Source organism: Grampus griseus, assembly GCF_964374135.1.
Source record: "Grampus griseus genome assembly, chromosome: 1".
NCBI lineage: Eukaryota > Metazoa > Chordata > Mammalia > Artiodactyla > Delphinidae > Grampus > Grampus griseus.
This window is the reverse complement of record NC_139017.1, coordinates 23062711-23076830: the sequence shown is the minus strand read 5'-3', so window position 1 is coordinate 23076830 and position 14120 is coordinate 23062711. Positions and strand designations below refer to the sequence as shown.

Below are 14120 nucleotides of genomic sequence, written 5' to 3'. Positions count from 1 at the left end.
TCAGTAATAAGTTGTGAAGCTAAAATTTATAAGCAATTAATAATAAAAAAAAGAAAGGATCACCATGCTAAAGACTGATTTCTCTATTTTCCTTATAGAAAACATTACAAAATAATTATCATAGGAAAAGCTGATCAAAAGTATACAGCCAAAAAGTGTGGGGAAAATTATCGTAACTGTTGCCCATAAAGTCTAGGAACACAGATAAATATACATAATGTTGTCAAGAGCTTTTTCAATCTTTAAAAAATAAATAAAATAATTATGTTCTGGATTTTTGGACGCCCTGTATTAGTGTGTCAGGCAGTTAATAAAAATTTTATGGTTATCTGTGTGATGTTTGTGAGTTTTGTTAACTTTTCAAAATGTCACTTCTGAGTTCTTTCTCATTCTAAATATATATTCACTTTCCTACGTTTCTGCTCGTAATTTTTGTGTTTTTTACTTAATGACGGCCCCACAAATTGTAGGAGCTTCAGTTCCCGAAAAAACCAGGATGTGCCCTTCCACGACAGTCTCAGAAGCCACGGAATTTCTCTGCAGCCTCAGTTTCTTCTTAAAAAAAAAAAAAAGGCATTTGCTCGGCATTTCCTTAGAATTGCCAGAGTTCCGCCAACCACACAACTCTCTACCAATGCGGAGGGTCTGACCGGAGGGGTAGGGAGCTCACCAGCAGTCACCCTCCCGTCACAGACCTTACTCGGGGTCCTTCTGACCCCGCTCGGCCCCTCCCCTGCCGGACACCGCGAGCCGCCGGAAAGAACGGCGGGGCGGGGTCCGCTGGGCTGTAGTACCCTCCCTCCGGGAGGAAAGAGGGCAGGAGGGGGACCGGGTGAAGGTGGGCACGGGGCGCTCGGGACCCGCGGGGCTAGGGGTCGGAGCGAGTGGTGGCAGAGCGGGGCCGACCGACGGATGGGGGGGCGGGGCACCATGCCCGGGAGCCCTAGATTCTACTCAGCGGCGGAAGTTCCGGTGTCGGTAGGCGGAGGTCAGAGGTCAGCAGGAAGTCGATACGTGGCCACCGCCTGTCCCCGCCGAGGAGGCGCAGCAGGCGGAGATGGCGGCGGTGCTGAACGCAGAGCGACTCGAGGTGTCCGTCGACGGGCTCACACTAAGCCCGGACCCGGAGGAGCGGCCCGGCGCGGAGGGCGCCCCGCTGCTGCCGCCGCCGCTGCCGCCGCCCTCGCCTCCCGGGTCCCGCCAGGGCCCGGGCGCCGCAGGGGAGCAGCCGGAGCCCGGGGAGGCGGCGGCTGGGGGCGCGGCGGAGGAGGCGCGGCGGCTGGAGCAGCGCTGGGGCTTCGGCCTGGAGGAGCTGTATGGCCTGGCGCTGCGCTTCTTCAAAGGTGAGCCGAGCAGGCCCCACCCCCGCCGCCTCTGCCCCGCCCCGGGGAGACTGGACCCGTCTCGTCCTCACCCACCCGTGCGGGACCGCGGTGACCGGAGCTGGGCTCTGTCCTTGGGGTTACCCGAAGTTTGTCACTACCCGCTTGGCCACTAGGTCCCACCCGTAGGGGCCTGGAACCTTGGTTTATTAGTCCGGGTCCCGCCTCCCCGAGGTTACCGGGGCATCTTACCTGACTTAGCTTCTCGGTTTTCCAGGAGCCTGGGTGGAAGAATGAGCCATCTCTCTCTCTTTCCCAGAGGTTCCCGTTCTGGGATTTTTTTTTTTTTTAAACTGTCGCATTCCTTTTCCTGTTTGTTATGGCTTGGCACGTCAGAACCACCGATTTTTGCCCTTTTTCCACAGTGGAAATCTTTTCATGGGTTTCATATATATACTTTCCATTCATTCTGGAGAGCTTAGGACTTGATCACCTGGCAGTACTGATGTGGCAGAGAGAAAGAAGTAAAGTATTAATCCCCCTTGGCTTGTCAAACTCTGAAGAGAAGGGATGCTCACTATGTAACTAGTAACTTCTAGATCGTTAAAATTTTACCTTATAAGCAATGTCCAAGAGTGAATTCTCAGATTAAGGTCTAAAAGTACCCTCTGTACTTCTCACAGAATTAATTGTAATAAATCTTGTCTTAGAGCTAGATTGTGGTGTGTGGGTTTTTTTTTTTTTTTTTTTTTTGGTTTTTTTAATTGGGTGACACCACGTAGTCAGATGGTGGTGGTACCAGTCACATGACCTTGTCAGTGGGAAAAACTGATGAGAAGAGATACTTAGATCTTCTGGGGTAGATGAGCAAGGAGAAACATCAGCAAATGAAACTTTAGACGTGGTTGCTAGGTTCCATATACATTCCAGAACAGCATATTTATGACACTTTTCCCAGAGGGAGTACCTTTTGGAGTACATATCTTACTAGCTGAAGTTGAGTCGTTGAAAGTAGTGATATATTAGAAAGTTATTTGTTTTCTCTGAAAATGACTCTAATTGTGCAAACTAATGAAAGTCTTTTATAAATTTTCCAGAATATTTGGTCATTCCCCTTCATTGCATTTTTTATTAAAAAGTTTACCCTTGAAATATTCATCGTCATTGCATGATGAGTTCAGCTCTCCGTGCCAGCTTGGGGAATTGGTAATGGCTAATGGGTTTTGGATCACTTGACCCTTAGGTCACTGGCTTGAATTTAGAGTTTCCTGAGGTGATGATACCACTTATGTAAAAATCTGGTGGTTTCTGTACAATTCATATAACTACATTTTACTTAAAATTTTTATTCTTGGAACTTACTTTTCCGGTGTACAATAAGATTAAAGTATATTGTAGCAGAATAACATGTAAGAATAGAAAAGAATGAACTTCTTATACTAACTTTCACCATATAACTAACAAAAAAAATAAATGGATAATTTTATCTTCTGAGTCTGTCTTATTTGAAAATGGTAGTAATGTCTTCTTTGAAAGATTAAAACACTCTTCCCCCCCATTATTTATTTATTTATTTTGGCTGTGTTGGGTCTTCGTTGCTGCAGGCGGGCTTTCTCTAGTTGCGGCGAGAGAGGGCTACTCTTCCTTGTGGTGTGCGGGCTTTTCATTGAGGTGGCTTCTCTTTGTTGCAGAGCACAGGCTCTAGGTGCACGGGCTTCAGCAGTTGTGGCTCGCGGACCCTAGAGCGCAGGCTCAGTAGTTGTGGCGCACAGGCTTAGTTGCTCCGCGGCATGTGGAATCTTCCCAGACCAGAGCTCGAACCCATGTCCCCTGCGTTGGCAGGCAGATTCTTAACCACTGCGCCACCAGGGAAGTCCCTAAAACACTCTTAATGTGCAGTAAATTTAGCATTGCTTGGGAGTCAGGAAGCTCTGGATTCCTTTTTTTGGGCTGTGCCGCGCAGCCTGCAAGATCCCAGTTCCCCGACCAGGGATTGAACCCGGGTCACGGCAGTGAAAGCGCCAAGTCCTAACCACTGGACCTCCAGGGAATCCCTCTGGATTCTATTTACCATGTACTCCTAGACAATTAACTTTTGTCTTCCAGACTCAGTTTGTTTATATATAGAGATATAATATGGCTGGATTAAATGAAATTTGACATCTCAGATTTAAGGTTTAGTGCTCTAAACCTAACATTATCTTAACATGTTTGTTGAGTGGTAGGATTCCTAGGGGAACCTGTAATTTGGGACCTAGTTATCAGTCACCTTAAAGAAAAAAGCTACATTGATAGTTATGATTTACTAAGTTCCTAAGTTAATCTCTCAAAGCAATATCCAAGTACTTAAAAGGAGAAATAACAGTCTAGCAATCAAAAGCTCCCTTTCTGCATGGATCATTACATGTTAGCAATGAAGAAGCTATTAGTATATGAGGTTCCTGAGTTGGGGTTGGGGGGGAAGGATCTAAAAACAGTCAGAAGAATTATGGAAAGTAGGGTGAGTCGAGTGTTGTCTGCCTTTGTTTTAATGTGTGAATTTTTCCAGCATAATACTTGGCATTTTTATCAGTCTTGCAAGGACTTTAATAAATCACTATTTTGTGGTTTTGTATCTCACATGAATTAGAAATAACATTACACTTTATCTTTTACTGTGGAATAAATATGAATCTTGAAAGCATGGGTATCTTTTTCCATTGAAAATAACTTGGATTGGGAATTAGGAACCCTGTTTCTCATTCTATCCCTGTCACAGTGATCATAGGCCAGTGACTGAACCCATTGTGTCAATTAGCTAACCCTCTTAGTTTTTGAAGATAAAAGTAAAATAATAGATGAAAATACTGGAAAATGTAAGTTAGCATTTTACCATCTAAGCTCCAGACATTGTTGAGTCCTTATTATGGATCAAGTTTTATATAAGGTTACCACTGTAAATGAATAGTATATTCCCTTTTGCTATTATGGAACTTAGAGTCCAAAAGAGGAGTTAAAGACCCAGTGGCAACTGCAATACAATGTGGAGGATCCAGAGAGCAAATGCCATTCCAGAGAAGGGGGAAGGCCAAGAGCCATGAAAGGGCAAGACGTGTGTCGGGGAAATGGCAAATAGAAAGTAGGTACTGTAGTTTGATGGAGAGAGCTGGGAAGGTAAGTTGGTGTCAGATCCGTGGAAGGACTGGAATGCTATTGTAAATAGCCTTTTTGACAGCAGACAGTGAGGAACCATTGAAGGTTTTTAAAAGGAGGAGCAAAGTTGCCCAGTTCTACTTTAGGAAGATTAAGCTGGTTTCCTTATCTCTTTAGGTTAAGGAATGAATCAGCTGGCTTTATTGTAGCCTTTATACTTCTTGGATAGAGTTAACCTGGGGAGTTGTGTTTCAGTTTTTAGAGTTCTTGGGGGTGAGTTTTTCCTTCTCTAATACTTTGTTGCCTCACTCCATTAAGCTGGTAGATGGTTGCATTCATTTAAAATTCCAGAGTGATAATTGCCACCAGTTATTGAGCAGATGTTCACTAAATATCAGGTACTATTTTGAGAGCTGTATATATACTGTTTTGTGTAATCCTCTACAAGCCCTTCAATGGGGGTGTTATCCTGGTTTCTTAGTTGAGAAACTTGCCCTATAGGCCCGTTAGTTACCAGTAGTAAGAGGCAGAGTGGGTCCTGGGTCTGTCTGATTCCAAAGGCAGTTCTTCCCACTATAGGAGATGAAAAGCAAATAGGAACCTTGCTTTTTGATGGTGTTCCTAGGAAAATATTCAAAACTACCTACCTTGTTGCCTTACCACGTTTTAGAACTTCTTTAATATATTTGCTTGAAAATATTAAGAGCTAATGGAAAGATATTGTTTTTCTGCTCATGGTCACTTTATCGAGAATCTCTTCAGAGATCTGGAAAGGTAAAGTGTGGGAGAATCATCTGCTCTAAATTCCTACATAACATTGTTACCCAGTTTCCAATTTTGGTTGTTATGAAAAAATCCCTTCCAAAGGACTGAAGTAAATGTGCCCATCAAAAATATTGATAAATGCTAAATCTCATTGCTACTAATACATTATTAGACCTTTTGAGAGGCCTGCATTTAGCCAACATAATGATTGTGTTTTACTCTTGGTAAATTGAAAATGGATGTGTGATTCATTAGCAATTGAAAAATGGTAATATTCTAATTGTCTTTCCTTCACTGTAATACTTTTCCTCACATGCTATTTGGTTTGGGGTACAGCTTAAATAAGAAAGAAAAGATAAATGCTTCTTTCCCATTATTAGGTTTCAAAATAATGAGTTGTCTCCCTTAGCAGCCTCAAAAGGTGACAGTTTTCAAAATGTTATATACTCATGCATGTAAACCTTTTTTTTTTTTTTTTTTTTTTACTTAGGCTCTTATTATTGAGACTCAAATTGTATGATCTTTAGCAAGTGGTGGCCTCTTAAGATTGGCTCCTAAGTTCCTTTGACATGACTAGTAGTCTTCTGTAGCTTCCTTGGTATCTGGTATGATGAGATGTTCCAGATTCATCGTATACATTTCCTGCCTCCATAGGAATCAGCCATTTCTCCAAAGAGACATGGTTCCTTTAGTGGGAAGTGGCATTTGAAGAGCCGTAATCTAGGTGTTAGCAGTGGACGCTCATTGCTACTGGACCAGTAGCTCATTGCTACTGGTCGTTATTTCAGTAGACAGATCTAGGGTGTGTGTGTGTGAGGGGAGTGATAAGTTTTTGAGGGTGTGATATGTGAAAGGAAGCTGTAGTTGAATTTGGAGGAACTTAAGTCTAGGACTCAGTTTCTCTGTGGAATTGTTAATGAATTTCCACTAGCATTGCTGTAGATTACACTGTGTTACGTTGCTGATAGCAGAGAAGCAATCATATGTACATACTGAATAGTTCCATTTCCTTTTGTCCTCTTGAAACATATGCATCTCCAAGAACTTTTATAAATGGCTCCATTAATGTTTTAAAATACTGTACAACTGTAATTTATTCTTTGGTAACATAATAATTAGTGTGCGCCTCCTGGACTTAAGTGGACTAGCTTCAGATAAATTCAAGTTTAATTGTTACTATTGAATATCTATTAAATTTTGAGTTTATTTTTCCCTTCTTTATTGTCTTTATCTTTAGGTATACATGTATAGCGTAGGAGGATGTAATAGACCTAAGAGACACTTATAAGAAAGAAAATTATAGCCGCCAAGAATAGTAATGCCTTTTAAACATCTGCTTTTTTAATTTGCTATTTCATATTAGATTTGAGCTGAACTAAAATTTTCCTTTGAATACTGGATTCAAGGATATGTTTATATATGTGTATTTTTTGTATATATTTTTGTATATGTGTATATTTTAGTGTAACTGATTTAACATTTGCCTGAGGCCTCCCCTTTATTTATTTACTTATTTACTTTATTTATTTATTTACTTATTTATTTATTTATTTACTTTATTTATTTATTTATTTACTGCACGTGCAGAAAAGTATATAAATCATAAATGGTGCTTGATGAATTTTTACAAAGTGAGTACACTTTGGTAACCAACAACCAGAAGGAGGTAATGTTTACTGTTATCAGTTAGCTAAAATGAGAGCTACTCTGGCTCAGTATTTAGGAAGTTGAGTTCTGGAGTGAACACTACCTGGGGTACTTTTTCCTAGTTTTGCCACTCAGTTGTTTAAAATCTGCCTTCCTTTACTCAAATTGTTGTAAGAATTATAAGAATTGTGTGTGTGTGTATATATATATATAAACTCTTAGCAGAGTACCTAGCAATTGGTATTCTGTGACTGCTTATGTTGTTAAAGAGGAGAGATTACCAAGAACTTATTAGAGAGTGTGTTGAATTTATGGGGGGGAGATCAACTTTTATTAAGCACTTTGTACATGCTAGACAGTTTCCAGAGTTTCATACTCATTAACTCAGAAATACTGCATTTATTATACTTTATTATAAGTAGTATAAGAATGTATCAGTTTATTTCTCAATTGAACATGGACGAGATGTGGTTTTAATTTTAATATTTCTAGAAGATGGATTTTATTCAAAGTGTATTCTCTGCCAGGCAACAGTGATAGGGCCATGAAAGAAAACAGATTTGAGCTTAGGCTGCTTTGGGGGAAATTCTGTATCTGCAATGAGAGAAGGGGGAGGTGGTCCTGCTATCTTCCACACAGTTCAGACAGTCCCTGGATACTGCTTTCAGTTTGAGGCATCATTCTTTAGGGTTAAAGACAAAATGGAGCTCATTCAGAAGAGAGCAACTTGTATAGTGTGGGAATTCGAATCCCTGCCATCATTATTATAATAGCTGCTGTTTAATGAGTGTCTGCTCTACTCAGGCACTGTATCAAGACTTTGGAACACATTATTTCTAACCCTCACAAGAAATGTGAGAAGTTATTATCTCCATTTTATTGATAGCAAAACTGAGGCTAAGAAAGGTTATCTGTGTCTGTGTTATATACTTAGTATAATAGCAGAGCTGGGTCTTTAGGAGGTATGTATGAGTGAATAAGCTGGGAATATTTAGCCTAAAGAATAGAGAACTCAGGGCAAATATGATGTACGGTATTTTGTGGCTTTTTTTGAGGTCTGATCTGTTAGATGTGTTTTATTTAATGCCAAGGACTAGAAATAGACCCTGTGGATAAAATTGAGACAGATCTACTCAGAATAAAGACCTAAAATAAAAATCACAGCTATCCAAACATGGAATAGGCTGTTTGAGACAATGAATTCCCATCACCAGGAAGTGTTCAAGCATACGTTAGCAGTAACTAGGTGGGTATGCTTTGATTTCTTTATCTTAATCTTTTATGTATCTACTTCAGGTTTTTTCTTTGTTGTTACCGTGCGGCTTATATAATATAGTTATACTATAAAGTACTATACTGTAGTATAAAAATATAGGTTAAACTGATGACTTCCATAGCATACAGTAACTCTATTCTTTCACTTCTCCCTCCCTCACATTTTAGACTATTGATGTTACAATATACACCTTTTTATATAGTGTGTCCAGTAACAAATTATTGTAGAGCAAGTGGTTATGTAGAGAGGATTTGAACTTTGGTTGTGCAGTTCAGTCGTCTATCTTTAATATCCTTTCCAACCCATAGATTTTATTGGCTTTCATTTCATCAAATAAAGGCTAGAAGGAACATTGAAATAATTTGTTACCTTCCTCTATCTTCACCTCCAGAGAGAAGAGAAAAATATTTCTCAGTAAACTTACTCTGACAGTTGACATGTGAGACTAATAACTTTTTGTTTAATTTCAGATGGAAGGGTAATCTTTCAGAGCTTTGGGCTTGGTAACTGTGATTATAACGCTATTATCAAATTATTCATGCTGTCTTACTAGAACTGTAAAGTTAGATACTTACGAATTTAATAGAAATGTAATCTAGAAGCCATTTCTCTCTTTATTGGGAAAATGTGTTACCACAAATTTAGTGGCTTAAAGCAACACATACTGTTTTATAGTTCTGGAGGTTAGAAGCTCAAAATGGGTCTCACGGGGTTAGAATCCAGGTGTCAGCAGAGCTCTGTTCCTTCTGGAGGCTCTAGGGGAGAATCTGTTGCCTTTTCCAGCTTCGGGAGGCCAGCTGCATGCTTTGGCTTGTGGCCCCTTCCTCCATCTTCAAAGCTAGCAGCATAACATCTTCAAATCTCCGTCTGACTCTTCTTGCTCTCCCTCCATTTATAAGGACTCTTGTGATTACTTTGGGCCCATGTGGGTAGTCCAGAATAAGGTCAGCTGCAATCTTAATTCCCCTTTTTCCTGTAACCTAACATATTCACTGGGATATAGATTCTGAGGATTAGATGTGGATATCTTTGGGGGGGTAGTATTACTATGCCTACCACATGTTATAATGTCTTCTGAGCTGATTACTGAAATTGAGCATATGAGTTTACTCCTTTTACCTTTTTATCAAAGTGAAAACCAAGGCAATTTGAAAGGTCAAGTTGTGCTATAAAATTTATAAGGAAAAATAGCCAACTCGGTCTCTCTTTTTTCCCATCTCCAAGACCTTCTCCCCCAAGGCAACCACTTTCCATTATTTTAACTGTTTCTTCTGGTATTTGTCTCCATTTTCCTGCTGCTTCTTTTAATTTATTAATTATTATTATTTAAATATTTATTTATTTGGCAGCATCAGGTCTTACTTGTGGCACGAGGGATCTAGTTCCCTGACCAGGGATCAAACCCAGGCTCCCTGCACTGGGAATGTGGAGTCTGGACCACTAGGGAAGTCCCTGCTTCTTTAATTAAAAAAAAAAAAAAGAGAAAGAAAGAAAAAGAAAAAAGTAGCTTATACATGTATGCCTCTCTCTTCCTTCTTCCCAAATTCTTAATTTTATAATATCACATTTGTGATTAAATCAGTGTCAGTTGTTTCTATTTGTGTTATTCATACCTGAGACAGATCTTGCACTTTGATTATATTTTGGTTCTCATGCAAACTCTTTGTCTTTTGTGTAGTTAGAGGTAATTATCATTTTTTTCTCTGTCCTCAGGTAAACTCTTTTTTTTAAGAGACATCTCTCCTAGATATCCTTAAATTTTTGATTCAGTCTTAGCTTTCTACCTTGTGAGTCTCCGCCCACTGTCATCCTGAAAATTACCTTCAACTCTCTGTGGTGTTGGAATTCCTTCTCCTGGAATTCCTTATTTTCTTTTACACTTTCTCTTTTCCTGTTGGAAATTTCTTTCAGCCTTTTTTTTTCCCCCATGTTGGGAGCTTTCTCAAATGTCCGGTGATCCTTGGGTATTCATTCTTGTTAAAGGGTGAGGCACTGGAGAGCCAGTTGTAACCTTGAGTTACAAGCTTTTATTGTAGGTAATGAGGCAGAAGTTTCATCGGGGAACCCTCGACATCAGTGTCTTTCAAACTAGTACGTGTAAGTCTTTTATTTTGTGCCAGTTTTTCATGAAAATATTCCTGTCTCCTGCCTGGAGTGTATGAATCTAGTTGGCCAGCATTTAGGCACTAGACAGGAGAAGGGAGGGTGGGTGGAAGTTGTTTACCATTTACCAGCGTAACTTTCATTTCATTTCTCTTTTTAGTCCTGCAGTTCACTCTCAGGCTGGTGTTCTCCTACCTGGAGTATCTGTGATTCGTGTTCTCTAGTGTACACATCCAGACCTCTGCTAAGTAGGGGCAAGGTAGCCATCTGCCTGCTTGGGATTGCCAAACAAAATGGGAGGTAGGGGTACCTGCTTTTTAGATAGTTTTTATTTATATACATATATATATGTGTGTGTGTATTTATTTGTTTGTTTGTTTTACTTCCTGGCCACACCCCGAGGCATGTGGGATCTTAGTTCCCCAACCAAGAACGAATCCGAGCCCCCTGTATTAGAAGCGTGGAGTCTTAACCACTGGACTGCCAGGGAGGTCCCTAGATAGTTTTTAAACCAAAACCCCTGTTTTTATCTAGACTTCAGCTTTTAAAGAACCTGGTACTTTCAATTCCCGAGCCTTTCCAGGGTTCTCTGAATTGGCTTCCTTTTTCCTTTTAGTGGGGTTTCATTGAGGATCAGATGTAATTGTGTGTGTTCAGTTCACCATGTTTAACTGGAAGTTGAATTTTATGTTTTCAATCCTTTTAATTATATTCGAATTTTTAAAATATTTAGAAATCATTTGGCTTTTGCATTTATTTCTTCCTTTAGTCCAGGGTCAGTAAACATTTTCAGTAAAGGGGCAGATAGTAAATATTTTAGGCATTAAGGACCGTATATGGTCTGTGTTCATATTCTTTGTTTTTTGTTTGTCTATTTCTGCTTGTTGTTTAACAATTCTTAAAAAAGATAAAAAACATTCTTAGCTCACAGGCCTTAAAAAACAACTGTGGGCAGAATTGGTCTAGTTTGCCAATCCCTGCTTTAGTCTGTCTCCTTTAGGTAAAATAGATTTTTAACCTGACTTTTGGTCTTCAATTTTATAGAAAATAAACTTTTTAATATAATTGTTGCTGGACAGATGCCAACAAGTGATCCCTTTTAGTCCATTTGATTGAAAGTGGCTAGCTCTGTACGCACGCTTCTCCAGGTAGTAGCGATGGTCATTTCCTGCCTTTCATTGATGTGTTTTCACACACTTGCATCTGAAAAATAGCTCTGCCGCTTCTTTCCAGCATAATTTATATTTGTCTTTTTTTGTTGCCATAGAAAGTGCTTTTCCAAATTGATTGAATTTAATGACTTTGTACTAATTAACTCTGTAAGTGCAGGGACCGAGGATGATGCCTCTTCCTTACTGGCAGGACTGAAAGAGCTTTCCTTTGGGAATATGGTCTTGGCTAAAGATCTCTGAGTTTCAGCAAGGCTTTTCTGTCTGTTGCAGTTATGGTAGTTATAACTTCTTTCCTGCTAACTACGTTTAATGCCCTTGGAACCAGAAATAATTTTAGGAGAGGGAATTCCCTGGCTGTTCAGTGGTTGGGACTTGGTGCTTTCACTGCCAGGGCCTGGGTTCGATCCCTGGTCAGGGAACTAAGATCCCACAAGTCGTGAAACAAGGCCAAGTTAAAAAACAATAATAATAATAAATAAAATATATTTTTTAAAAAAGAAATAATTTAGGAGAAAATTAGTCTCATCTAACGCAGAAAAACTAAATAAAACAAACCTTCGTGGTGTGTGAACTAGAGCCATCTGAAGAGTAGGAGAGAAGTAACTTTTTTGTGATACTATAATAGTCTGCCTAATGATATTGATTGTGAAGGGTTTTCATTTTCTGTTTTCGTTGAAGTTTAGAATGTCAACATGATGTGGGCTGTCCCGTACTAAAGGTGGTTGGGATTCTTAGTATATCCTTCTGGGTTTTGTATATTCCTCAGGAGAGAATAATTGATCTGTTAATCTCGTCCCAAAGGCTGAAAAATAAGTTGCCTTGACTTTTTTTTTTTTTTAACATCTTTATTGGGGTATAATTGCCTTACAATGGTGTGTTAGTTTCTGCTTTATAACTGCCTTGACTTTTTAAAAAGGTTTGTTAAAAAAGAAAAAAAGCATATGTGTATTTGATATAAAAGTACATATGCACATTGGAAATCTGTGGAAATAATAAATGAATAAAGAAAAAATCTGTAATCCAATCTTTCAGAAATAATTATTAGTATTAACATTTTGGTGTGTTTCCATTTCTTTGGTTTGTATGTGTGTGTGTGTGTGTGTGTGTGTGTTTAAGACAGATTTAGTTCCCAGCTAGAATAATGATGAATAAATTGAAGATTCAGTAATACGTATTAAAGGAAGGATTATAGCGCAAGTCTTAAAACTAGCAAATGCATAAAAGATTCTATGGAAAGGCCAGTAAAATTCGCAAGATTGGATGTACTGTTTTGCTCATTTTCACAGAACTTGACCTGTACAGTCAGTTTCTTCTTTAGAGAGATTTGTTGGGTGTGGTTTTGGTGTGGTGAGTGCCTGTTTACAAAGCGTGTGCTTAGTGCTGGCGTTCATGGTGGTGAACAAATTTATGTGAGTGCTTGACACAAACTTACACTTAAAAACATATTCCCCTTTTGAAAAATTAATTCCGTCAGGCATAAAAAGGGCAGATGTTAAAATGACATCTAAAAATCCTGAAACCCCCCCTCCCTCTGTTGATGAGTCACCTTTTAGGGTCAAGGTTAGCCTAACACCTTGCTGAATAACGGGTACAGTTTCCTTGTTGACTCACCCTCTCCCATGGTCCCCGATTCTAGTTTGAAATAAAGGAGCAAATTTATCACCTCATAAGAAATGGACCCTCCCTCCATTAGAATAACTTTATAGTAGTCATATTTTTAAAATATTTTTTTCATACCCACTAGTCCTATCTGTTAGCTTCAGATCATCTCCCTAAAGCAAATAAGAATTCTTGTGTGTGTATGTTTGAAAATTGCTGTATTACATGACTACTCAGAAAAGTGTTTGGTCTTCCAGTGAATAAAGTTTCCATCTGACTTTATCTTTATTGATGTTTATTTGGGTCAAAGCAACCACTTTCATAGAATTTAGACTTTTTTTTTTTAAAGGAAAGAACAAAACAGAATCTCAGGGATCCTGATTGAACAAAACAAGGAAGTTATATTCTGCTATGCACTCTACCTCCACTGTTTCCCAGGCTCACTACACCTATTTTTTTCTTGAATGACCAGCAGCATATTTTTCTTTTATAAGGCTCAAGATAAAATGAATAGTTAGGTTGATGCCTTTTTGGTTTTAAAAAACAAAAACTTTCTAAATAATAATCTTTCAATTAATAGGCTAAGATCAAGGTTGGAGCTGTTTTTCAGATCATCACTTTTGGGGGAAGTAAGAAGAAAGTTGTCTGTGCTATGTTTCTCTGAGACATAATTAGCATAAGAAAACTTTTGGTGATTAGTATGTACAAAATTAAGGTAGATGGTAAAGGAAGCTTATGGGCATCTTTAAAATTGGAGAAAGGCTTTTTGGTAAAAAGTTGCCACTATTGTTTCACATTTTTTAGCACCCTAACATCTTAGAATACGGAGTTCTGATAAGCTAATTTTGTAAGAAAAATCTTAACTGTAATTTTTAAAAAGAAAGATCTATATGTGTAATCACCCATTTTTACATAGTTATAAACCTAGTATCTAATTTTTATTCTACTTATTTAAATTAATACATCATAAATATATTCTCTAAAATGCTAAAAAACCCTTATATTGTTATTTTAATAGCTGTATAATCTATTCAGTGGATTACTATAAGCATTGCGTTATTGTTGAATAATTAGGTTTTTAATTTTAAATAATGCAGCAGTGAA

The 14120-nt window shown here is 38.8% G+C and overlaps 1 protein-coding gene across 1 annotated transcript in view; it reads left to right on the top strand.

Moving 5' to 3' along the window:
* Nucleotides 1–1057: 1057 nt before the first annotated feature.
* Nucleotides 1058–14120, top strand: part of ACBD3 (acyl-CoA binding domain containing 3) — a gene marked incomplete at its 5' end in the record, with an annotated part of 34562 nt that continues 21499 nt past the window's right edge. The window contains one exon of the mRNA XM_082657092.1: nucleotides 1058–1343. Within this exon, the coding sequence (XP_082513218.1) occupies nucleotides 1058–1343 (286 nt within the window). The remainder of the gene's footprint in view (nucleotides 1344–14120) is intronic.